Source organism: Mustela erminea, chromosome 14 (assembly GCF_009829155.1).
Source record: "Mustela erminea isolate mMusErm1 chromosome 14, mMusErm1.Pri, whole genome shotgun sequence".
NCBI lineage: Eukaryota > Metazoa > Chordata > Mammalia > Carnivora > Mustelidae > Mustela > Mustela erminea.
Genome location: NC_045627.1, coordinates 69,751,426 through 69,776,299, shown reverse-complemented (window position 1 = coordinate 69,776,299; position 24,874 = coordinate 69,751,426). Strand labels below are relative to the sequence as shown.

Below are 24,874 nucleotides of genomic sequence, written 5' to 3'. Positions count from 1 at the left end.
TCATACACCTTCCATTCCTCAGGTTAATCTTGGCTCCTCAGTGGCCATTTGATATATTTTGTTTTTCTATTACCAAAGTCAGCAATGCCCTTGGAGAATCCCTATATGGATTTCAGGGGGCTTTTGGGCTTTTCTTGGGCACATCTTTGGAGCTAATATTCTCAGTTCTGTATTTGTATCAGAGCAGGTGACGAAAGAGCAGTAGGTCTAAAAAATGTTATATGGTAGCCTAGATAGTTGCCAGCCCAGGGGCCATTCAGGACTGATGACTTGTGATTTATTAAATGGAAGTAACTCTCAATTATATGGTGCATTTTCCTGACTACTGAATTACGAATACCTATTGTTCCCCGTACTCTCTGTCTTCTTTACGGCTTGAACACAATACCGCTTCACCAGAGGGAAGGCGTGGGAATGCAGTACGCCATTCCCGCCAATCCATCTTTCTACTTCTAAGCAAAGCTGTTGTCAGAGGGAGAAAGAGTCAAAGCCGGGGATGGAGTCTAACAAGGAAAGAAAGCGATCCCTCATCTTCGTTATCACCTTCCTGTAACCCTGAAAGGCATCACCAGTAACTTTCAATTAAAGAAGCTCACTGAGGAGTGCGCTGCATGGATAAAGTTAAACCCCAGATCATCTTAAACCCTTGCTTCGGTCTCACGCGTGGGGGGACGGCAGGCATCTTACTTAACCTGCCAGCTCCCAGTTCTCCTGGGGGAACCGATCAGAGCACTTCTGCCCTTGCTGTCTCCCTTGGAGTCCTCACAGCCAACTGAGATAATACAGAAGAAAGCACTTCGAAGAACAAGCAGAGGCACAGTATTCAAAATGTACAGAAGGGACAAGAGAGGCCTGCAGGCACTGAGTTAGGTACTGAGGGCACAACCAGGAAGGACACATCTCAGCACTTAGGACTTTATATAAAGTACTTGTGTGTTATCCAGCAACTGGTTTTCCTGCAGAAGTTACCAAATCTTGACGATGTGCATTATAGAATGATTGTTTGTAGTTGTGTATTGGTCGCTTTAAAAAAAAGTTCTTTTATTGCTGGCTTTTACTGATGCAGCTTTCACACTGAGAATCCTAAAACATCCTGGGAAATGATCGCCCCCATTCCATAATGGAATGAGAATAGCATTAGCTTGTAGTGGGCTGTTCTCATCTTCAGGTGGACTAAATGATGAGACAACCTCATATTCAACAATCCAATCCCAAGGGCCTTAACTTTTGGTGCAGCCCAGCATCCGCTGAGAACCTTCCCAGACCGCAGCAAACCAACCGAGCATCTTCCCCAAAGGGCTTGAGTCAAGAGGGGACTCTTGGGCAGTAGCTGGGCATCAGTGCGTTTTTTTTTTTTCTTTTAATTTCTACAAGAGGTGCTGATATCAAAATCTGAGATTCATTGGTTTCAAAACCAATAAACTATGGGAGTTAATTTTGACAGGAAGGTACATGTAATTTCCTGTTGCAACTCATATTTCAATCTACCATCATCTACCCTGAGCTACCCTCTAATTAACTTCCCAGAATAGTTGGGCCTCCTTCCAATTCACCCTCCATATTGTAATCAGAGTGATCTTTTTGAATTAAAAACATCAAAATTCCATCTTCTGCTAAACCTCTGCTTAAAACACTTTAGGGGCTTCTCACTACTCTTTTTTTTTTTTTAAAGATTTTATTTATTTATTTGACAGACAGATCACAAGTAGGCAGAGAGGCAGGCAGAGAGAGAAAGAGAAAGGAGGAAGCAGGCTTCCTACAGAGCAGAGAGCCCAGTGCGGGACTCGATCCCAGGACCCTGAGATCATGACCTGAGCCAAAGGCAGAGGCTTTAACCCACTGAGCCACCCAGGTGCCCGCTTCTCACTACTCTTAGGAAAAAAATAAAAATCAGAAACTCAGCCACAATTCCTAAAATGTCATTTTTCTCCCCTTCAGTCTAGTTTTATAACATGTTCCTACTGTGTCTTTAGCTTTGGCTTCTTATGACTGTACTACCCACTTACTGCCACAGGGCCCTTGCACAGTTGATTCCCTCTGTCACCATTGCCTGGACTCCTTACCTCCATCTTGCTCACTCCTATCCTTTGTTTGGTTAAATTATTTCTTTCTTTAAGGTCATCTTGGCTCAGATACAACTTCTCGGAAGATTTCCCTGAAGTTCTCAAACAGATCAGATTTTTAGCTCTCTACCTCTCCCTACTGTACAACTTACAACACTGTGTACTTTCTTTCATATCATCCCCTGTAAAAACTTTTTATTTATCTGTGATTATTTCATCTGTCTCATTTAATAGTCTATGCTCAGAGCACATCTGTTTTGCTTTGTTTGTTATAATTTACTTACCATCCTTTTCCCATGCCACGCGGGTCACAAGGTAGACACTCAATAAATATCTGCTGGTTGGGTGGTTGGTTGAATGGATGAATGACGGGAAAGCCAGTTAAAGCAGGGCAAGTGTGCCTAACTGTGGTGAGCTAGGACTAGGCTGTCTTGCCTTTGCCCTGTTGCTTACTCTCTGAAGGGAGTTTTGGCACTCCAGTCTCGGATGGCAATTTCAGCCCAAGGAAGTCAGAGGCCTATGACTGATGAGCCCCAAAGAGATGCATTGACAGCCGTGTTAGGTTTATGAGGCACCTGAGAGCCTCTGAAGGCAAAAGCATGGCATCTAGTATGTTCCACTTGAGTGGGCAAAGCTTCACAGCAGCAGGGATGAAATCTGCTGCCTTGACCCCTTGGTGCCCTTGTCTCTGGTATGGAGGACCAAGCTCAGGGGCCTGCACTCACATCAGGGAGAGTGAGAGTGAGAGTTAGAGAGATCTTCCTCATACTGGACGGAGTATCCTAAAAGCATCACTGCTCTGTGAAGGCAGCCCTACTGATACGGGCGTCCCAACACGGTGGCTCCCTTCTTCCACCTGTTCCGTACATGGGGAACACTGTCATGAGTGGATACTGAGGAACACTTTCAGGCCAAAAGACTGGCACGACGGACAGTGGACATCCAGACAGACCTTGAGAGGAGTTTTCAGTCGTTGAAAGAGGTCAATGTCCAAAGGCCCACAAAAGCAGAACGGTGAATACGACAGAAAGGGCAAGGCCGGGAGACTCAAGCAAGGACGGCCCGAGTCAGACTTTTCTCAGGTGTGTGGGTAGCTGCTGTCACTTGTGGGGACTGAGGTAGAATCAGCTGAGATGTTGTCTCTCCTCTGTGCTCTTGCCCATGGAGAGCCTTACCTGAGGCCCACTCTGTCGCCACGAAGAACCCTAAATCTCTCTTTTTTCTGTCAGTCTCTCTCTCCCTCAGTGCCCTTCCCTCCCTCTCTCCCCACTTTCTTTCTTCCTCCCTCATCTCCTCCCTCCCTCCCTCCCCTCCCCCCTCTCTCCGTCTTTTTCCTTCCCTCTTCACTCGTCACTCCCAGTCTTTCTCAGAATTTATATTGCTGTTTTCTTTCATGGTTAACCCAGTTAACCCTAACTATTCCGGATGTTTTCCTCAGACACTTGTCCCAGATGATGTGAGTAGATTTTAAGGTGGTTCCTTTCTCTGTGCCCATACCTAAGACTGGCTGGCAGCCCCTCCGCTGAAAATCCAGAAAACATGAGAACTGACCAGAAACTGCACCGAGAAATTGACCAGTCTGATTGGTGCCAATGAAGGACAAGTCAGCAAGAATGGTTGACATTTATATTTATTAGCGAAGGGAATTGAAGTAATGGCGCTGTGTCTAGGCTTGTGGATCATTTGTCTTGTAGTTCCGAGTGGAGTTTCTTTTTCCCGCAGGAGGGGAGAGTTCTTGCTCGTGTCTTCCGTGAGAGTTAGCTGCCCTGCCATGTGCTGCCCTGCCGTGTGCCTCCCGCACAATGCTTGGCTGGGCATAGATCAGAAGAGTAGGTCACAGAGATTCATAGGATTTGAACTGCTTTTCCTTTCCCTGTGAATTAATCTTTTAAATGTCAGCATCTTAAACTTGGCCTTTTCAAAAAATATGATACCATATGAACCTTAGTTAATCGAAATTTTTTTTTTTTTTTTTTTTTTTTAGTTCAAAGTGTTTTAGTGTGTATGTGGTTTTTTTAAAGTTGGTTTTTTGTTTTGTTTTGTTTTTTGGTTGTTTTTGTTTGTTTTTTGGGTTTTGGGGTTTTTTTTTTAAGTTTTTTTCTCCTAAAAATGAGAAAAGCTAACAAAACAAACAAGAAAACTTGACAAAGGACAGGCTGCATGGGACGAAAGCTGGTTTTTGTCAGTTGGGTCTAAGACACTTTGTTCCTTAAGAATCTCTACTATTATCCCCAAAGTGTTTTCTTACAGGTCTGGGATTTTAGCAAGCAGATCTTTATCCTCTCTCCTTGCCTCCCACTGGGAAATTTAGATCTATATGATTCTGATCCAGCTATAAAATGGGGATTGCACATCCTTCACAGCTGTGTGGTTCTGACAGTCGTTGATTTGGTCCAAAATTTTACAGAGGATTCATCAACTCACATGTCTTGTAACAACCCTTTGAGTGAAGAGAGTAAGGTATTATTGTGCCCATTTCATAGATGAGGTAACTGAGACCCAAGGAGGCTGAATGACTTGGATGAAGTCATGTGACTTGTTATTGATGCCCTGGATTCAAGCCCAGAGGGGCAGCTGTGCCTTATCCCCCTCTAATGAATGAAATGCAGGTCCACAGAGATGGGTTCAAATCCTAGGTCTGCCCCTAACTAGCTGTGTTAACCTTGAACAGATAATTAAATCTTCCTTAACATCAGCATCTCTACCTGTAAAGTGGACAAATGTGGCCTGTTTTTCTCTCCCAGCTACGATTCTGTGAAGAATAAAATGATAACCATTTTTCTAGCACAAAATACCGAAGTGTAAAAGAATTAACCATCATTATCTTAAATAATAATAGCACTGAGCTCAGTGTCCTATCAGGTGTGAGACAAGGTGTCTTTTTTTTTTTTTTAATTTTTTATTTTTTATAAACATATGTTTTTATCCCCAGGGGTACAGGTCTGTGAATCACCAGGTTTACACACTCCACAAGGTGTCTTTTAACCTTCCTCTAACATGACTAGGGAACCACGAATGAGATGGGGGACTCAAGGGTCCTGAAAACCTGGGAACAGGTCCAAAACCATGAGGGTAGGCTGAATCTTTAAAGCTGTGTGTGTACACCTTTTACTCCTGGGGATAAGAGTATAAACAGATCCCTCAGAGAAATTGCCTCTCAAATTAGAGCTGATTGTCAAACACTTAGTTTTCCAAATCTTGAAACTTTTGGTGGTGGATGCCCTTCCGATTTGGAGAACATCCATCTTGGTAAGCTCCGGTCTGCCAGGCAATGTCACAGGGATTCTGTCTAATGCAGACAGATGCTCCCAGCTGCAGGAGGGAGCCGGAGTCCGCCACAAGCCCCGAGCCAGGGACCGGGACGAGCCCCAGCCCCTGGCGCAGAGGCGGCCAGCCGACCGACTCCCCTCCTCTGACGCTGGGCTGTTTTTCAGGGTGACGTCCAGAGGACACTCATCCAAGTGGACTTCGGTGACGGCATTGCGGTGTCTTACGTCAACCTCAGCTCCATGGAAGACGGGATCAAACACGTCTATCACAACGTGGGCATCTTCCGAGTGACGGTGCAGGTGGACAACAGTCTGGGCTCTGACAGCGCCGTCCTGTACTTACATGTAACTTGTATGTTATTACTGTTGTTGGTTTATGACATATTTCAAATATCGTGTCCTTTGAAAGTATAACTCAGAGTTTCAGGTCTAGAACAGCTCACCAGTTACCTTTAAGGAGATGGGGAGGGAGGACAAGAGAGGCGAGTGGGAGAAAGTAGAAGGAAAATCAGGGAGCAGAGCTTGAATAATCCTAGCATTTGTGTTGCTGCAACTCGTTCTCATTGGACTTACTGTGCCTTTTCTAGGCGCCTCTGAGCCCATAGCCCCTGTGGCTGGCGGCTGGCGGCTGGGCCGAGCTCTTGGATTGCATATATTTGTCACCTTTTTTTTTTTTTTTTAAGTCAGAAATATTTAAAAACAATTCCCACGTATGGCTTAATCCAGTACATTGAGAATTAGCGCGAGTGATGGAATTTCTACCATCTGATTTTTCTCCTCCTCCCATGATATGTCCTGCTGTAAATTTTGCTTTTAGACTTTTGCTTCTTTCTAAAGGTGCTTCCTGGGCTCTTATCTGTGCTGTTCGGTGTTAGAGGAAAGGCGGTGTCAGGCGAGGGAAAGAGCTGCACTGAGAAGTAGTTCCTAGAAGTGTTGAAGCATCTGTTCCATCGTCGGATGTGGAGGTGTGCTAAGTCTGATGAGGTCACAACAGCTTCTAAGTTCTGTGTCAGGCAAATGTGCACCACGAATGCCTCCAGTGGCAGGTGTGTGGGTGTCCCCAGACAGGCTTGCGACGTGTTTAGGTTGCTACAGAAGTGCTTTGCTTTAAAACGAAAGTAGCTACGTGGAGCCCAAGTGACGTAATGGATAAGGAGCTGGACTTCTAAAGTGGAAGTAGTTCCTTTTACGAATGGCCTTGTCCGAATTAATTCTAAATTCTAGACCAAGAGCGTTAAGACTGGGCAGGATTCCATGCCTCCCACCTGCCTCTTGCCCACTGAACTGATCACAGAACATACCAACTAGAATCCTTTTTTCTTAAGCTGCTGTGGTCCAGTGGGAGGACAAGACTACGTAGGGATTCCCCCGGTGATTGTTCATTCCTGAGGATTCCTGCAGTATCCGTGATTCTCGATCTTTCTCTCCCACATACTCACGACAAAGGTGCTTTGAAGAAACACTCCCTCTCTTCTCTGGGTTTAAGTGAAGTTTTACAAGATTCCCAGTCAGCACACGCACGCCTCCTGCCTCTTTTCAGCTTAAGTTTATTAAGCAATTACTATGCACCGAGCCTTGTGCTAAGCAAGCCCTTTTTGCATGTCTGATCTCACTTCTCAGGACAACCTGAGGAAGTCAGCACTATTAGAAACCCTACTTTACAAAGAACAGCAGGGGCCAGAGAGCTTGAATAATGTATTTGAAATTGCAGACCTGCTATCTGGCAAAGCCAGGCGTCAGACTCAGGTCTTTCCGTCTCTGGAGCACCAGCCTTTGATCCCCGAGGTCACTGTCCATGCTGTCAGTGATGCACCTTGTCCCCTCCACTCCCTTGCAGATTGTCCCAAAGGAGCAGGAGCAACTACATAGGTTCAAGGCACATTTCATAGGCTCCCTTTCTCCTGACTCAGTGGCAGCCCCTCCCCTCTCCAGGAGGTCCTGCATGGACTTTCTGGAGTTCTCTCTTACTAAGGAGTAATCTTCCTTACTAAGGAATGGTCAGGAAATCTCTCAGAAATACATCACAAACGTTGGTCATTGGTAGCAAAACTAACTTATAACACAGATGCCGGTACCTTGGCTGTGAATGGCCGCCGACCCAGCAGCCTTCATTTTCCCCGGCTTATTCAGTAAGGTGAGGACTTTTGTTTGAGAGCTGCTCTCCTGAAGAATTACAATAATTTTAGTCCATATCTTGTGTATGTATGAAACGTCGACCGCACTCTAACCACATGTGAATACGGATTTGAAATGCCGCAGCTTCTCGGTCTCCGTTTCTCGGGTTCTCCCATAGATCACCGACACCTTGGCCTCCCCGTCGCCCCTTTGGGTTCATCCTCACCCCAAGACATGATCGTATCCCTTGAGGGCTAGCTCCCTACCCTGACCCTCTCTGCTGGGTTTACTCAACCCTGGAAAGGGACACAGCAGAGAGAGCAAAGGTTGCTGAAGCCAGGACTTCTAAAAGAAATAAGCTTCACTTTTTTCTTTCCTTTTTTTTTTCCCCCTCCTCATTAGCCTCGTTGAGTGGCTCAGCAGTTTGACTTTCCCTTTAGTGGCACATGCTTTGTAAGGGGAATTTTTATGTTCTGGTTCTAATTTTGTTAGGCTCATCCTGGGTTCAGTGTTTGGACAAGCATACCTCCTATAATGGAACCCCTCTGCAAGCCTGACTTTAGGCATAAGAATTAACTGTTTTGTGCTAATTCTATCGAAGCAAGACTCTGCCTCGCCTGATGCCTCCCCTGTAACAGGAATGTCTTTGGGACAGAGAAAGCAAAGATGGAAGAAGGACTTTCTCTTTGACTCTATTTTACACTCAGAGGACGTCAGAACAAGACCATACTTGATTAACATTCCCCCACATCTCAAACCTGAAGGGGATCATGGCCGTTTTTGGTGCTACGGTCCCAGGTTCTGGGGCCGGAGCTGGGGGGGGGGGGGTGTATTTTTTGTAGAACAAACACATTGGACTGGGTTAGGAGTGGTTACATGCAGATACTGGCCTGAACTCCTGCCTAGGTTTTCTCCCCTGTCGTATGGGGAACCCTCATCTTGTTTCTCAGGTTCCTTCAAGCAGAATATGCTGTGATCTGTCAGCTAGTAAAGCTTGCTTCTCCACCATCCCAAAGTAGCGCATGTGTTTCTACATAGGGGGTTCGCAGCAGCAACTCTTAACTCAGTTTCCAAGCCCGGGCTCTGCTTCTCTCTCCAGTACCCCTCCTCTTTGCCTGGATTTCTCCCCCGTTGCCTGACTTGATGGCATTCTCTCTCCCTCTGCTCTCCAGGTCAGAAAGGAGATTTGATCTCAAATCAGAGAGTTTTGTTTTTGTTTTTTTAATGCGGGTTTGGAAGGTCATCAGAAACAAATGGAGATGATGTGTCTGCTCTAACGTTGCCAGGAGTGGGCCAGCCGTTCTCACTGAGAGGCTGGGTAATCTGTTGTAGCCTGACAGTTGGAAAGTCCTTGGGGATAGGATTTACTGTGCTCTCCGAGTTTGCAAACTAACGAGACATGCGGTGCAGCCGGTGTTCCCTTCAGCTGGCGGAGCAAGGGATAGAATTTAGAGGGCATGCAGATTTCTGCTCAGAAAACTACTCCATCTCAGCCAGTCTTGCAGAAAAAAGTCACTGAAAACTGTGCAAATTTGCAGAATGGGAGGTTTAAAAAAGAAAAAAAGAGAGAGACAGATTTTCTAGTTCTTCCCAAATCTTCCCAACTACTTCTGTACATAGGTGCCATTTGCAGATGTCTTTCTGTTCCTATCTTAGGGTAAAATGATGGTTTTCTTAAAAACCTACGCAGCTTTGCAACTTTTCACGTGATTATCATTTGGTCCAACAAATGTCAAACCTGAGTTTTGTAAAGTGTGGCTTTATGAGTCACGTGCCCCAGAATTACACGATAAAAATATAGTGTCCTAGACCTCATCCCAGACCTGCTATCTTGGAATTCCTAGAGGTGTGGGTCATCATCTGCCTTGAAGAGATTAGCATAATCTTTATGCACTTTGAAATTTCAGGAACTCTGTGTCAGGATCTCATCTTTATCCTTTGAACTACTTTTACTTCTTCTAGCAGATTTTTAACATTTCAGACAAACAGCCATGTAAGGCACACACAATATTTAATTTGGTGGTCGGACCAGGTCTCCAAAACAAATGGCAGAGGCAGTTCCCAGCAGTTGTTATATATGTGCATGCATGCATGCATGCATACACACACACACACACACACACGTTCAGCCTCACAAACATCAGCTGCTTTCTGTAGCACATTAGGGCTAAACTGGGAAAGAGGGAGACCCAATTAACACAAGTTATTTCCCAGTTCCCTCACCCACCTGGCCTGGAAGATTCATATGGAGTGATACAGCGCCACCTGCCGTCCCTTTTGTGCATCACAAGCACCTGTCTGCGGGAGCCCCATCTGCCGGCTTGTTCAGCTCTGGATTTAGTGCAGCCAGCCAGCTGGGGGCCCCCAGGGGCTGGAGTGTACCTTCCGCAGCTCAGCGGGCTTAGTGCGGACTGCACGCTCTGTACACAGAAGAAATGCTCAAAAGATAGGCTTTGGGGCAGCAGGTGTGCTAAACGCATGAGAAGTAAATGAATACAAGAGGACAAGGTGGGAATATGAAAGGCAAACTGCGCACAAATGAATGAACGTGTCATGTGTACACCTGCCAGAATGAACACGTGCAAACACACGCATGCGTATTTCAGCGCCTACAAGCCGATGCGCTGTGCGTTCTGAATCCTTCTTAGATCTCATTGGCTCCCCCTCTTTCCCTCCATCTCTCCCCTGCAGCCACCCAGGCTCCCTGTTCTTGCTGTTCCTCAGACTTGGCAAACCAACGTCCCCCTCAGGGTCTTTGCACTTGCCCTGCCCTCACCCTGGAGCATCTCGAGGAGGGTGGGGGGCACTCCCTTCCCTTTATGCAGGTCCCTGCTCACATGTCATTTCTTCTGAGAGACAAAAGCAGTCCTCTCTCGGCTCCCCCAGCTTTATGTGTTTAGTGCCCCCTTCCCCAGTGAGACATGAACTCCGCCAAGTAGCAGGTGTCCCCAGCACCTAGAATAATGCCTGATGTGTGGCAGCCCTCTGAAACTATTGAAGGAATTAACGACCACATTTCAGGGAGAAGGTTCCATTTCTGCTGTTAATAGGACCCACTGATGCCATCCTTCCTCTAATGTTCTGACTTAAAAAAAAATATTCAAAATTCATATGTGAGAGAGATACAGAAAATGAGCCCCTTAGGATGGAGCCGACATGCTTAAGAGAGCTTATTTAGTCCTTGTATTCTAGCTGATCAGGGAGATCACCGATAAGGGGAGTCAGGAAGAACATTCCAGAAGCCTGATCACTGCCACTGAGACTCGAAGGTTAGCAGGTACCTTGAGAGAGGTGTCTACCCTGAGGCCTTGGGGCAGCACAGGGCAGCACCTGCTGGAGCAAACCGAGTGATAGGGAACAGCAGAGCCATGTAAGAAATGAGAGCCTGTGTAAAGTGCACTTGCCAGCGCCGGGGCTATATTTCAGTGATGTGTAGATACTGACTCTTAGTAGCTATTTTGTGAAGATGGGAGCGATCTTTTGGAACATTTGTCACCTGGCCAGAGCATGGGCTTTAAAATCAAACTGCTTTGGCTCACATCCTGGAATTGATGTTTCCTCACTGTGTGACCTTGGGAAAGTCATTGTCCTCTATTTGTTTATCTTTAGTTGGAAATGACAGTAATGCCTATTTCGTGAGGTTATTGTGAGGAGGAAATGAGAATGAAAAGAGTCATTAGCTGAATATGTGACACATGGTCATCGCTCAGTAGATGCTGCCTTTTTTTTTTTAAAGCACATTGAACCATTCTGACTTATGAACAACTACTTCTTATCATATGCTTTATAAACCAGAAAATCAATTCTATTCTGTATGCAGGTCACCAAGCTTCTAATTCTTTAAAGAGAGAGAAGCATAGGCAAAATCAGAAACAAGAAATTGTTCACCTACCCAACAAACATTCGATTACCAGCTACATCTCAGGAACTGTGCTCGTCTTTAAATACAAAGATAAATATGAAAGTCTCTTACCCTCCAAAAGTTTGATTTTACATCAATATGTGTTAACTATCATTATTAGGTAATGGGAATTTTATGAGACTGACGCGCTACCTACTGTGCTAACGAGGCACCTGGTAATGGGAATTTTAATTTCAAACAGGTAGCATGATCAACTTGGCTTTCTAGAAACATCATTCTGATCACAGCTTGTAGTATGAGAAGGTGCATAGTCATTGCCATCCGTAGTATGAATGTATAATGTGTATACATGTAAGAATGAACTCATATAAGTACACATATGCATACCTCAGAGCCTACAAAACAATATACCATGTGTCCTGAATCCCTCTTAGATCAGGGATCTAAGCTGCTCAGGCTTTCTTTCTATTCTGCAAACACAGAGAACCACCTCCCCCTCAAGATCTTTGCACTTGCTCTACCCTGACCCAGGAGTATATGTTTTATTCTGGGTGCTGAGGACCCTGGTACCTGGTGCAACTTGTTATTACTGCAGAGGACAGGCAGTAAACACACAGAGGGGGAGGGCGGATTAGCTTGGGGCAGGTTGGAGGCAGGAAGATAGGTACAGGAAGATAGGTACAGCTCATGACAGTCCAGCTGTAAGAGCCGGGAAAGGAGTGGGGGCGGGGCGGGGAGCTCTCACCGAGAGACATTTTATGTAACCAAGTCAGTGGTTTCCAACATAGAATGGGTGACAAGGAATAAGGAATCCAGGTTGACTTTCTGCTTCTGGGCTGGTCCCCTGGATAAACATTGTTTTCCATTCATCAAGACATGAAGAATAGAGAATGGGGGAGAAGATAATGAATTTCTTAGGATCACTGGGCTCCTAATTGAGTTTCGAGTCGGGTAGGTGGTTTTTGAGTTCTGAGCATGTGCTTTATAGTGGAAGGTCAGTATGTAGATGAGAACACTCAGCAGAACAGTATCTGGAGGGAAAAAAGGCCAAAGTCTGTATCCTAGGAAAGCCATTTAAAGACCCAACAGAAGAGGTGGTAATTAAACCAGGTGGAAAGGTGCCAGTTTCTTCTCCACCTCATGGAATAGTAATAGGGTGACAGACTTTTCCCACATTCACCTCAGAGAAAACTGTATTTTCCCTAGGAGAAGTGGCTCAAAGGGAAGACCAGGGGTCGTCGGAGGGGCCCTACCGATTCGCTCTGAAGAAGGGACTCATAGCTTTGTGGGTTCATGCGTCTGGCCAAGGCTTCTCCCTAATGGACCTCCATAGCTAGAATCATCCCCTTTTTCAGCTGAGCACATCCTGAGACCCACAGAGCTATCTCCTTGCCTATGCATATTTGGGCCTCGACACGCTGAACTCAACACTGAGCAGTTTGAACTGGGGGGGGGGCGTTATGTATACTCGTGAAGAGAGATACTTCCACACGCTCTCACACACAAGCACACAGATTTACACATATACAGATCTTGAAAATCCCAGCAAAGAGTCAAGAATAGTCACATTTAGAATGGTGTGGGGGTCTGTGCATAAACCCCACCCCCAGTCCCCATGGCCACGCACATGGAGTCTGTGAGGGTTCTGTCCTCCTGGTTTCCCTCCGCAGACGCGACTTCTTGGGAGGACTTCGCATCTTTCTGGAAATCCTCGTTTATGCCTCTTTATTTAAAGAATTCATAAATTACTTGTAAGTTTTTAAGGTTTTACACATAAATAACTCAGGTTTTAGGCCTGGCAGAAATATCAGTAAATGGAAACTACTGAGACACAATGGGTCCCCATAATATCTTTTCTCCCAAGTAGGGAAAACCCCTTCTCCTCAGGAAGTATGACTGTGGTGTTTGGGAGGCTTCTAGAATGAGTATGTATTCTCTTCAGAGCAGGGAAGGGGAAGCCCAGAAGGCTCTTCCTTCTCTATCCTCGTCTTTTCTCTCGTGCCTCAGGTCCCCTGGAACACGTACACCTGTCTCTTCCTTTTGTCACCACAAAGAACAAAGAGGTCAACGCCACGGCAGTGCTGTGGCCCAGCCAAGTGGGCACCCTCACTTACGTGTGGTGGTACGGAAACAACACGGAGGTAGGTCCCCTCAGACTGGCTGAAGGTAAAAAAGGAAAGGGCGTGTGTAACCCAAGAGTCTAGGAGTAGTCCTGGCTCTGGGGACAGCAGGCTCATCGTGCCCCAGTAATGTCATCAGCGTGTTCCCTCTGTCCCTCTGTCTCTCTCTCACCACACCACCCCTGCCCTTCACCTCTGCCTTCCTCTGTGTTAACCTTCTTCTCCAGCTGGCCTTCCCCTTGCAAAGGGCTTAGCAGCAGCCTGAGCTTTATACTCTCACAGCTTAGAAGAGAAAACAAACGGACTTTCATAGAAGTTCTAACAGAAGTCCCGGAATGGAGTACTATTGACCAGGCCTTCCCAGTGCTCAGGGTAGAAGGAGACGTGTTGAAGTCAGCCTCCTTGGAACCACATGGACCAAGAGAAGGGGGAAAATGGTCCCCCAAAAGGGGAAAAAAAAAAAATTGATACCAGACAGTCAAAAGCAAAAATACTTACCACAACCTGGCCCCCAGATGACCTCCTCCCTTGATTCAGACATGGCCACTCCTTTCTCTCAGCTTTACCCTTTCTGTTTTCCCAAGACACACCCTGTGATGAAAAGTCAACAGCAACTTTAAAACGAGCAGAGACCTTAAACTTCATTGACTTTAAGGCCTTCGTTTTTCAGATGGAAAAATCAGGAGGACACACACGAAGGGATTTCCTCCCTCCTCATTCATCTGCTTCACGAGGAGGCCGGATCCAAGGCCTTCCCAAGCCCACGTGAATTTTCCTTCCCTTGATACCAGGCTGAAAGCTCCCTTTTGAACTTTATCCATTCTTAAAGATTACAGTTTGCCTCCAAATGTCAGTCAAGGTGGTCCAGGCAGAGGCCTCCCCAAAGGGCAGTGGCATGATCTGCTCAGAACAAGAAAGCCTCATCTTCCAGGAAGGCCGCTCTCTTGCGTTTGGTGACTTAGCTCTTCAAAGAGAGTGCATCCTATCCCGATATAAATCTTTTTCTACTCCAGAGCTGAATGTTGGCTTTAACAGGAGTCATAATTTTGCCCAGGCCCAGGGAGGAAACCTCTCCTCATCCTAGACCTCCTACTTGCCTGGCAGGGGAAGGAAACTCTCACGTCTCCTGCTAATTTAACTCCACTGAAACAAAGCTTTTTAAAAATTTCTTCTGAAACTATCCATGTAAACGTGGCCTAAGTCGGGCCCAGTACCCCCAGTGGCAGAGGAGAAATCCAAGTTATTTGCGTAAAACGTAGTGTTGGAAGGGGAAGGTACTAAACAACTTTCTTCTGTGTCTCTTTTTCTTTAATGTTTTTTTAACCTGACAGCAGAAAACCAAATTCTCAATGGATGCTGGGCGTTAGCCTTCCCTCTGCTATATGGGGAGCTGGTTACATGAATTTAGATTTTTAAATTAATTAAGACAGGAAAGAAATGTTTGTAGGGAATGAGTGGAGGAAAGTCAATAGGCTAATCATCTCTTCCTCTAGGACCCCGGCATCCAATGATATCACAGGCAGGACTCCAACTTGTAATTTTTTTTCAGTCCTCAAACCACTGTCCAATTAGTACTTGTTTCCATAATAGCTACTTCCAGAAACTGCTGATAGGGCCTCTCAGAGGAGTCAAGCCATACAAGGCCACTTGTAGTCTAACGAGGACAGTTTTGGTGTCCATGTTGCTGTGTTCCATTGTAATGTTCTACGAATCGTACCCCCTAGAGATGACCGACTGCAAGCTTGGAGATTTTCAGTGACTGACCCCTACATCTGGATTAGCATGAGCTGCCTGTTTGGGTCTGATTTGAGTATTTCTTTGTTTTAAGAGACCTGCCAGTTATGGGTAGGCTGCAGATAGAGATCTGTCCCACCATGAAGCAAGGCCTGTCGATGATCCCAGCCCTGAACCAGGATGACGCCGAAAGAGAGGGTCATCGTCACAGGGAATGGGCAGAGCCCCTTGAGGTCATGGCTCTCATAGCTCCTTTCCAGCCCGGACTTGAGATGATGGGGAAGCAGCTGGAGCCATTTGCATGGGGGCTCACCGGGAAGAGCCTCTGCTGACTTAAGTGGCTTGTTGGTGGCTCAGAGCTCGTGGCTGGTCTCATCGGTGACTGAGCAGCTGTCCCCTCACTCTGTGCCCTCTCCGGTTTCAGCCTCTGATCACCTTGGAGGGGAGCATATCATTCAAGTTTACTTCTGAAGGGATGAACACCATCACAGTGCAGGTCTCAGCTGGGAATGCCATCCTGCAGGACACGAAGACCATCGCGGTATACGGTGAGTGCCTGTGTGCCTGCCCCTTTCCTGGCTCACCTTGCTTGGCCTCCCCAGGCTCAAGTGAGGTAGTGTGCTTACAGGCTATCAGAGGCCCCCAGGCCTCTACCCAGACCGCAGAGGGCAGTGGTGGAGAAAGAACTGAGTCAGCTCTGGTCTCATCCTCTGGGGAAGATGTGGTTCCCCAGCATAGTTATGGCCCCAAGACCCCAGGAACGTTTACTGGTTTGTGTTTTGAAAGTGGCTTTTCTACCCTCACTCACCTGAAGTGGGGTAGGATGAGTTTCATAACATGTACAGCTAATTCATCCCATCTGGTATCTTGGTGGTGTTTGAATAATGAAAACCCATTAGAAAAGGAAATAGTTAATATTGAGGCTTTTTTTAAAAATTTTATTTATTTGACAGAGAGAAATCACAAGTAGGCAGAGAGGCAGGCAGAGAGAGAGAGGGGAGGAAACAGTCTCCCTGAGGAGCAGAGAGCCCAACGTGGGGCTCGATCCCAGGACCCTGGGATCATGACCTGAGCCGAAGGCCGAGGCTTTAACCCACTGAGCCACCCAGGCGCCCCAATATTGAGGCTTTTTTAAAAGTTCAACTTGAAGAGTCTTGATGATTAAGAACAATCTACCAATATCTAAATATTCCGAGAATCTCTTCCTCAAATATGTATTATCAAAACAAACAAACAAACAACAACAGCAACCACAAGAAGTCTGCTTGAAGGGCGACAATAAGCAGATGTCACATATTGTCCTGGACTGGATATTAATTTGAACAAACATCAATACAATCTTCTAATCAGTTGGGAAGTTGAATGTAGTCAGTACTGCATGGAATGAAAATTTACTGAAGTGGAAAAGTAGGATCCCTGACCGCAAACGGGGGGTTGAAAACAGTTTCCGCAAACTGATCTCATTTTGGTAATTTTTATCTGCACGGAAAGATGGTCAGGTATGCAGAGTGTCATTAGTGGATGATGAAAATGGGAAGTGTGCTGTTAATATTAAAGTGGTACCTCTGCATCATGGAAAATTAAAGTTTAAAAAAGACGGGGATTTAGAAGAAGATAGGACAGGTAAGTGCTGTGCAGAGAGAGTGTAAGAGGAAGGATGAAGGGCGGACGGAGGAGACCAAGACTGAGACAGCGAGAGAGTCAGAGAGAAACTAGCTGGTGGTCCAATGAGTCAGAGAGAAACTAGCTGGTGGTCCAATAATATCAATTGCCCCAGTCCCAGAATTAATTGGTTCTGAAGCAGGTTTTGTTTTTCATTTCTCATCGGACCAACTTGACTTTCAAATTTAAAAAATAATTTATAAGGAACTTTGAACAAGTCTGAGGACACTCTTCCATGCCTGCCCAGGAATTAGCTTCATAATGTTTCCTCCTTCCTCCCCTCTCCTGCCCATCACCCTCCCCAACCTCCTGCAAGAGGCTTGAGAAGCCCAAAGAGTAAGTGAAAGCAAACCAGGGCTGTGGTTTTCCTAACAAGGTCCTGTCGGTGAGGAGACCTGTCAGCTTGGTGGCCACGATGGAGAACTTTTGCTTCTCTTTCCTTCTGCATCTCCTTTCTATACTCTGGGCATGCACTAAATCTTCATAACAACCCTGGCGTAGGGGTGAGTGTGTTACTCCTCTCCTTCATTCCTTCAGCAGGGCAGGTAACTTGCCCCAGCTCGTATGTGTCGGAGCTGGGCCTCTAACCCAGCCCGTCTAGACTGCAGGGCCCATGCTCTGAAGTTACCCCACTAACCAGCTCTCGTGGCTGTTCCACATGGGCTCTCTGTTCTCTCTCTTCTTCCTGGAGGTCATGGGTGTCACTGGCAGGCACTGACCGGTGACCCATTGCCCTCTCACCAATGGCAGGATTTCTTTCTTTTTATGGCTGAGTAATATTCCATTGTATGTCTACACTGTACTTTCTTTATCCATTCTTCTGTCTGTGGACACTTAGGTCATTTCCATATCTTGGCTATTGTAAATAATGTAGCAGTGAACATGGGGATGCAGATCTCCCTGGAAGTTAGTATTTTTGTTTCCTTCTTAAAATATGCAGAAGTGGAGTTTCTGGATGATATGGTAGTTCCATTTTTAATTTTTCGAGGAATCTCCATGGTCTTTTTCTATCTTTCATGATGGTTACATTTCAAAGAGATGACTCCAGGTTCCTGAGAAAGGCATTCCTGGTTTGGAAAAGATGTGTATCTCAGAAGAACAGAGAAGAGATTTATAATTTCAGGTTTTGTAAAGTAAATGCTGGAAGCAAAGGGATGTCAGAGGCCTGCAGTCAGGAAGAAAGTTGTCTAAAACTTACTTAAGCTGAGGGGAACATTAAGGGCCTTACAGACAGACTGAAGGAAGGATTATATTTGGGAAATTGACAGGGGAAAAACTGTCCACCCCAAGCCACCAAAAGGACTTCAGGAAAGAAAATCTGGTTCATCTAGTCTGCATTGTTTCCCTTAATTTGCTTCAGGGCACAGGTTTGCTTTTAAATTAAAAAAAAAAAAATGTAAATGTGTAGAATTCTTAATTTGCTTGAGGGCACAGGTTTGCTTTTAAATAAAAAAAAAAATGTAAATGTGTAGAATTCATCTGCCTCAGCAGCTGCAAACACACACACATACACACACACACACTACACACACACAGGTGGCCCTTGAATGACACAGGTTTCAACTGCAAGGGTTCGCTCATATATGGATTTTTGGGTAGGTACAGTCCAGTACTAAAAATGTATTTTACCTTCCTTATTATTTTCTTAATTTTTCCTTTCTCTGGTTTACTTTATTGTTAAGAGTACTGTGTATGAAACATGACATAGAAAATATGTGTTAATTAACTATGTTGTCAGTAAATCTCCTGGTCAACAGTTTGCTATTAATAGTAAAGCTTTTAGGAATAATTGTGGATTTTCAGCTACCAGGGTGAGGCATGGCGTCCTAAACCATACATTGTTCAAAGGCGCAACCGTGTGTGTGTGTGTGTGTGTGTGTGTGTGTGTGTGTGTCTTTATTACTGGTATTCACCTTGTTTAGTATTCCCACATGCATCCCCTGCTTGTTGAGTAAACTTAAGTCTAACACTCCGGTGTCCTGCTTCTGAACTTGTTAAGTTATTACAGAGAGAGTCACGTTATTTTTCTGTTGGTGTCTTTTTATTAAGATAAACAGCTTCCCTTACACATGATGTTTCCAGTTTGGTAAGAGGTTTGGGGAGAGTGAAAATGACATCAACTTACATCTTTAAAGTGAAAAGTTAGGATTCAGTGACTGATTCCTTGGGACTCCCATTTACATGCTACTAATTAAGATGCATTTCATTATTCTTCATCAGAACTGAAGTGGTGATGTTCATACAGGTGACCAGTGTCTCATAAAACAGTCACGCTGCGAAAAATACGTCTTTGAAATAGGCTAACTGCCGTAATACACTCCTTATAATTTAAGAGTCTTCAAAGCCTGTGTCTGATAAGTCTTTAGCATTGTTAGGAAATGTGCAAGTGGGCTTTTATGTTTTCTGAATGTATAATCAGCATTACCCGTGTCACGGAGCCCCTACTGAAACATGAGGACATGCTTTAAACAAGAAAGAAATGTTTGTTGAATAAGTCAATGCATAAATTACAAGACAGCCTCCAGTGTTATGTAATTATTTATTTAACAAATTGATTAAAAGACTAGCTAATAATCAAAAACCTGCCATGTGCTTGGTACCATCCCACAGGACCAGGAACATGGTCTTCTTGTCCTTGCTGACCTTATGTCTCTGTGTGGGAGACAGGCAGTAAAAACAAAATAATTTAAGTGGCAAGCAGTGCGAAGATGGCAGATAGGGTCATATGATGAAAGGTGTCTGAGGTAGCAGAAGGGAGGGTAACTCAGGTTGCTAGTGGCAGAGTTTCTCCTGGGAGAAACTGACGGATGATGAGAAGGAGCCAACCATGCCGTGTCTGGGGGAGTGGAAGTGTGCTCGTGTGGGAAGCAGCACGGCAGCACGGAGAGGTCCTGGGGCACAGAGGAACATGGAGATAGGTGGCAGAAAAAGTCTTCCCTGGCTTATGTGGGATGATGAAGGCCGTGGTTAAGAAGTTGATTTTTTTTTTTTTTTCTAAAAGCCACTAGCAGGTTTTAGGGCGGTGACATGACCTGACTTGTCCTGGGCTGAGTTCCCCATTGCTGGGCTCCGAAACCCATCACTACCTTGGGCCAACGCCATGCCTCCCAGGTGCTGACCGCAGCTACTGACCAAGTGTGACAGACATATTAAAGCAGACTCATTCCTGGCATGCAGGGGACTCCTCCTTTGCTGACGTGGCTCAAGGACTCCCTGACAGTCCTGCTGGACCTTCCTCACACTGCAAGGCAGCCACCGAGCCACCTTCCCTCTCTCCCACAAGCGTCACGGATGCTTCTGTGGGCTGCAGTGCGCCCCTCCTCAGCCTCCCCATCTTCTCCTCCTAACACCCTTACTTTTATAATCTTGTCCTACTCTTGGAAGCACTAAGATGAACTCAGGGATACAGAGACAATGAACAAATTCTTGGAGTTAAGGAGTTTAAAATTCCGTGAAGTAAAACTTCCATACAAACACAACATAGCAACGGAATGACTATAGGAATAATTTTAGCCGTGGAATCATGGTTATAATAATCATACAATCCTAATAATAATGGGAGTGTGTGCCAGACACAGTAGGGCCGTGAAAAAGTACACTGAACCGTGGTGGAGGCAAGTATGCCATCGGTAAGTGCTCGAACGACAGCTTGAACATTGCGTGCGTGGCCGAGAGAAAGGGTGTGTGTCCTGCGGGAGGGACAGAGCGCAGAGGCCCAGGGTCACACGCCTGAGGCGCACCCAGGCACTCCGGGGCTCTAGTGTCCTCAAGTGCTCAGTGTAGCACCGGGACCAGCCGGCAGAGGCCACAGAGTGAGGCATGGGCCAGACCTGGGGCTCTGGTTTAGTAAATGAGGGCTGGGGGAGACAGCAGATTCCAAATGGACTAGGAGATTTGCCTTCTAGAAGGCTCTGTTTGATGACTGTGGAAGAAAAGGGCCCTTTGTTAAGGCTTTGCATAAAATATCTAACATGCTTTTGAGAAAACTAGTGGCCTCTGAGTCATCACCCGACTGTTGCCTCCCCAGAGGAATTCCGATCCCTTCGCCTGTCCTTCTCTCCGAACCTGGATGACTACAACCCGGATATCCCCGAGTGGAGGAGGGACATCAGCCGAGTCATCAAAAAATCCCTGGTGGAAGTGAGTGCAGACGGTTCCTCCTCTTCCGGGGCCCATTCCCTCTCTGTCCTCCATACGCTGCACCGTGGGGGGCCCATGGGCCAAGAACTGCCAGGAAAGAGCCAGAGCCCCTGGGAGGTCGGGCAGGGGCCCTGCCGTCTGCGTCGCTGATCCGAGCATGGGCAGACACAGCCGAGGTGCTCCTGGTGGGGGGATGAAAGTGGGGACAAACACACGGTCCTTGTGCCTTGTGAAACTTCGGCTTAGAGCAGAAACACATGGGAATTTGTGACCACCCTCTTCCTATGGCAGGGTTCATGCTCAGCTCACTAGCAAGTGCACAGTCAGCCCGGGGTCCCATACTGAAGGGCCACGGCGAGAATACCGTTAGTGAGGGTCAGCCCGTGGCGGTCAGTCCTCTCTCTCTGCCCCTGTTCTTTCAAAGGCATGTCTCCCCAGCCACAGCCCCAAGAGGACGGCTTTATTGTCCTCCTCCTGTGGGCAAAGCCGCTGAGGTTCAGAGAGGTTAAATAACTTGTTTAGGCCTCACAGCTGGTAAGTGATGAAGGCAGCGACGTGAAGTGAAGGTTCTGAGTCCAGGGTCTGGGCTCGTGCTATGAAACCCGGCCCCCCGTGGTTTCCGGAAGAACGGCGAGGCGGTGAGTTTTATCCCTGTCTGAGTAAGCACGTCGCCCCCTGCAAGCAGACACTTTCATGAGTGAGGCCAGGAGTGAAATAAATGCTCGTGGAGCGGCTCAGATTTATGGTGCAAGCCCAGAAAATCAGAAATGAGCTCTCTCTCCAGGGCATCTTCTTAGCCTAACAGGAAAATCAGCGCAGGGTGTTTCATACATTGTTCCCTGGGCGCAGCACTGGATGCCTTGTGACACAGAGTGCTGGTGGGATAAAGGCATTCAGGTAAAGCCTGCTTCGAAAACAGATCTCACCTCCAGCCTGTCGGCAAAGGGCTGGCCTTCTCCAAACTCCTGCCACGGTCTCTGTTGACAGTAGTGTCACACTGATGGTAGTCCCCAAACTCTGCTCCGTGCTTTGCATTTTTTAGCACATTTAATCACAAAGAAGTAGCTTACGATGTAGCTGCTGTACTCATTCCCATTTTACAGATGAGGAAACTGAACATGGAGACTTCAGGGGGTTCCAGTCGCGGCCACAGTTAAGAGTCAAACTCTGGAGTCAGTCTGCCCTCCTGGTTTCCTAACCTCTCCGTTCTACGGCCGTCCTTTGCTTTCTCACATGGAGAAGCAGGGATGCGTGGAACAGTGGGGTGGAGAAAGGCTGCTCCTAAGTGCCACCTGGCCTTTGTCTTCGTGACTCCAGCATCCGCGACCTCCCTGTGGCCAAACATCATGGCCACCAGGGGGCGCATCGACTAACCCTCAATAGCCTCGGTAATCGCTCCCTCTGCCCTCGGAGCTGTTGGTCCCTGGTGTAACCACTGGTTTCTCTCCTCTGCTGTCCAAGAGAGATGACGTCCACCCCTCCGTGAGCCCACAGCCCCTTTCCTTCCACCTGTAGCGTTCTAAAGATCCATGGGGCTGCCCGATGCCCTCAGGGGACTTACCAACCAGGCATTAGCTCAGCAGTGACCAGTCTTGCAGGCTGCTCTCTCTTCACGTTCGTAGTCAAGGGATCACATCCCCTGGGCTTCTACCTTTCCACCAGCTGTCCAGAAGCCTAGAAATTACTGCGCATCAGTATTTCCAGGCTGCTGCGTAGCATCATCAGCTTGACGCAGAATAGACCATTTGGCTCAGCATCTCTCAGGACAGGGTGTGCTGGGGCGGAGGGGTTGATCCCTTCCACTAGCAAAGGCTCCTTGTTCACCGCATCTCAGGAGGCCGTGGACCCGGCCCCGGTTCCTAGCTTCCCACCCTGTGTTTGAGATGAGCAGTGCACTTGGCTACTTCCTTAAGCCCTGAGGTACCGAACTGTCCAGCGGACTCGAATAAACCCTCCCAGAAGTCCAACCAGGCCAGTTTATTTGCTGTTTCCTTCCTTTTCCCTGGGTAACAGAGTGGGAAATAAAAGCAGTTACCTTTACCTCATCAAATGGGGTTTTTCCGTTCGCATTTCACAGTGAGATCTTTAATCAGACGCCATTCGAACAGCATTCTTGGACCTGATGAGGACGATTCAGACATAATCTCTGAGTTTAAATCGGGGAGGGCCGTAGAACAGCACGTTAGCTGTGACGGGGGCTGCTGTGGGCTAAGTATCAGGCGACGGGAGGCAGCAGAGCACTGCTGAGGGAGAGCTTCACCGTCAGAGCCAAGCTGCAAGCTCTGCATCCCCACGTGCTACCTAGATGACCTTGAGCCACTGTTGACCCTCCTTACCTCTGCCATGTGTTTGGCAGAAAGTGAAGCAGGACCCACTTCCCTCAGGGAGAGAGCGCTCTCTTAGCCCCCGGGTACCAGAATGCACCACCCAGGAGTGCCACCGTCACAGGCTCCAGCCGCCTTGCCCCATGCCGTGTCCCTTTGCAGGAGGCTCATGTCCTGCCTGCCTGCTTGCCTTCCCCACCCTGCTCCCCTGCTACCCGTGGACCACTCTGTGCATCCTCCCCGCCTCTTCTTTGGAACTTATGTGAGCTTCTGTCTCTCTCCCTCTCAGGCCACAGGCATCCCAGCCCAGCACATCCTGGTGGCGGTGCTCCCCGGCTTGCCCACCGCGGCAGAGCTCTTTGTCTTGCCCTATCAGGATCCGACTGGAGAAAACAAGCAGTCGGCTGAGGACCTGGAGCAGGTGAGTCCCCCAGGTGACATTCAGCGTCCATAGGAGCCTGAGCCACACCCCCGCTGGTACCTGACCCCCCAGCACGGCGCTCTGGGGGATCGGGCTTGAGAATGAGGGCGCTGACTGTTTGTGGTCCTCTGTTCGCTCCCAGAATCCACTGATTGGCACTACAGCCTCACAGTCAGGCCCGTGCAAGGGTTGTTATTGGAGGTGGTAGCTCACCTCCTCAGAAGGTGTCTCCATGCTGTAGATTAGAGTGCTGACAGGGAGTTAGACACATCGGTGGGAAAATGAGCCAAGATAGTCAGTGGGGAACAAAGCAAGTGGCTGAATAACACTTGGAAGTCAAACCCATTTATTCCTTTTCTGACTTGGATCACAAAAGTGTCATTAGAGTCAAACAATATGTGATGCATGATACTGTTTTTAGAAGGTATGACTTTTATACATCCCCTGAACCCTCTGTATCTCCACCAGGCTAAGAGCACCTGCTCTGTGTTTATAATAAATGAGGTAATCTTGGTTCCAGACCACCTCTGCTGGCTGTGTGGAGTCCGTCTTTTCTTCACGTCTACTGCCTTCTGGAGAAGCTGACTGTGTGTGTGTGGGGTGGGTGTGTGTGTGTGTGGGTGTGTGTGTGTGTCTCCTGCCCCCTTCGATCTCTTCCCCCTGCCTTTGAACTTCGAAGGAGTCTTTAATCTGTGTCGTGAGGTTGATTATTACCTTGTTCTTCTACGTTCTCTTCTTCCTCTTCCCATTCTCCTCCCCCTCCCCCTTCTTCATCATCTGTTCAGTTAAAATCATCAGTCTTGGTCTGGTTACCCTGCTAGAAACTACATGAATTGGGTTTCCAAGTGCTTTCTGGCAGGAAGATTAAAAAATAGGATTCTCTTCTCAGACTCTGAATAAATATTGGCTTTCTCCCCTCCAGTATGTGGAGTTTTTCAATTTGTTTAGAATAAGCCCATAATCTAGTCGCACGATCTCTCGTCCTTGAAGATGGCTTGAGAACCTCCTATGACAGGCTTATTAACAACAACCCCAAATTACAGCCTGGCTCACCTCCTAGCACACACCCTCCCTTCAACGGCGCTTTCTCACTTGGCAGAAGGCTCACCTCGGTAATTTTCTCCATGCGCAAGTAACGTAGGACAAAGCTGTCCTGGAAAGCCC

At 47.0% G+C, this 24,874-nt stretch overlaps 1 protein-coding gene across 5 annotated transcripts in view; it reads left to right on the top strand.

The window, feature by feature from the left end:
• SORCS1 (sortilin related VPS10 domain containing receptor 1) overlaps positions 1-24,874 on the top strand; it is a 507,304-nt gene that overhangs the window by 452,961 nt on the left and 29,469 nt on the right. For all 5 annotated transcript variants that reach the window (XM_032312692.1, XM_032312691.1, XM_032312688.1 and 2 more), the window contains exons 19-23: positions 5,498-5,684; positions 13,317-13,450; positions 15,588-15,711; positions 20,853-20,965; positions 23,579-23,710. In XM_032312692.1, the coding sequence (XP_032168583.1) occupies positions 5,498-5,684; positions 13,317-13,450; positions 15,588-15,711; positions 20,853-20,965; positions 23,579-23,710 (690 nt within the window). The remainder of the gene's footprint in view (positions 1-5,497; positions 5,685-13,316; positions 13,451-15,587; positions 15,712-20,852; positions 20,966-23,578; positions 23,711-24,874) is intronic.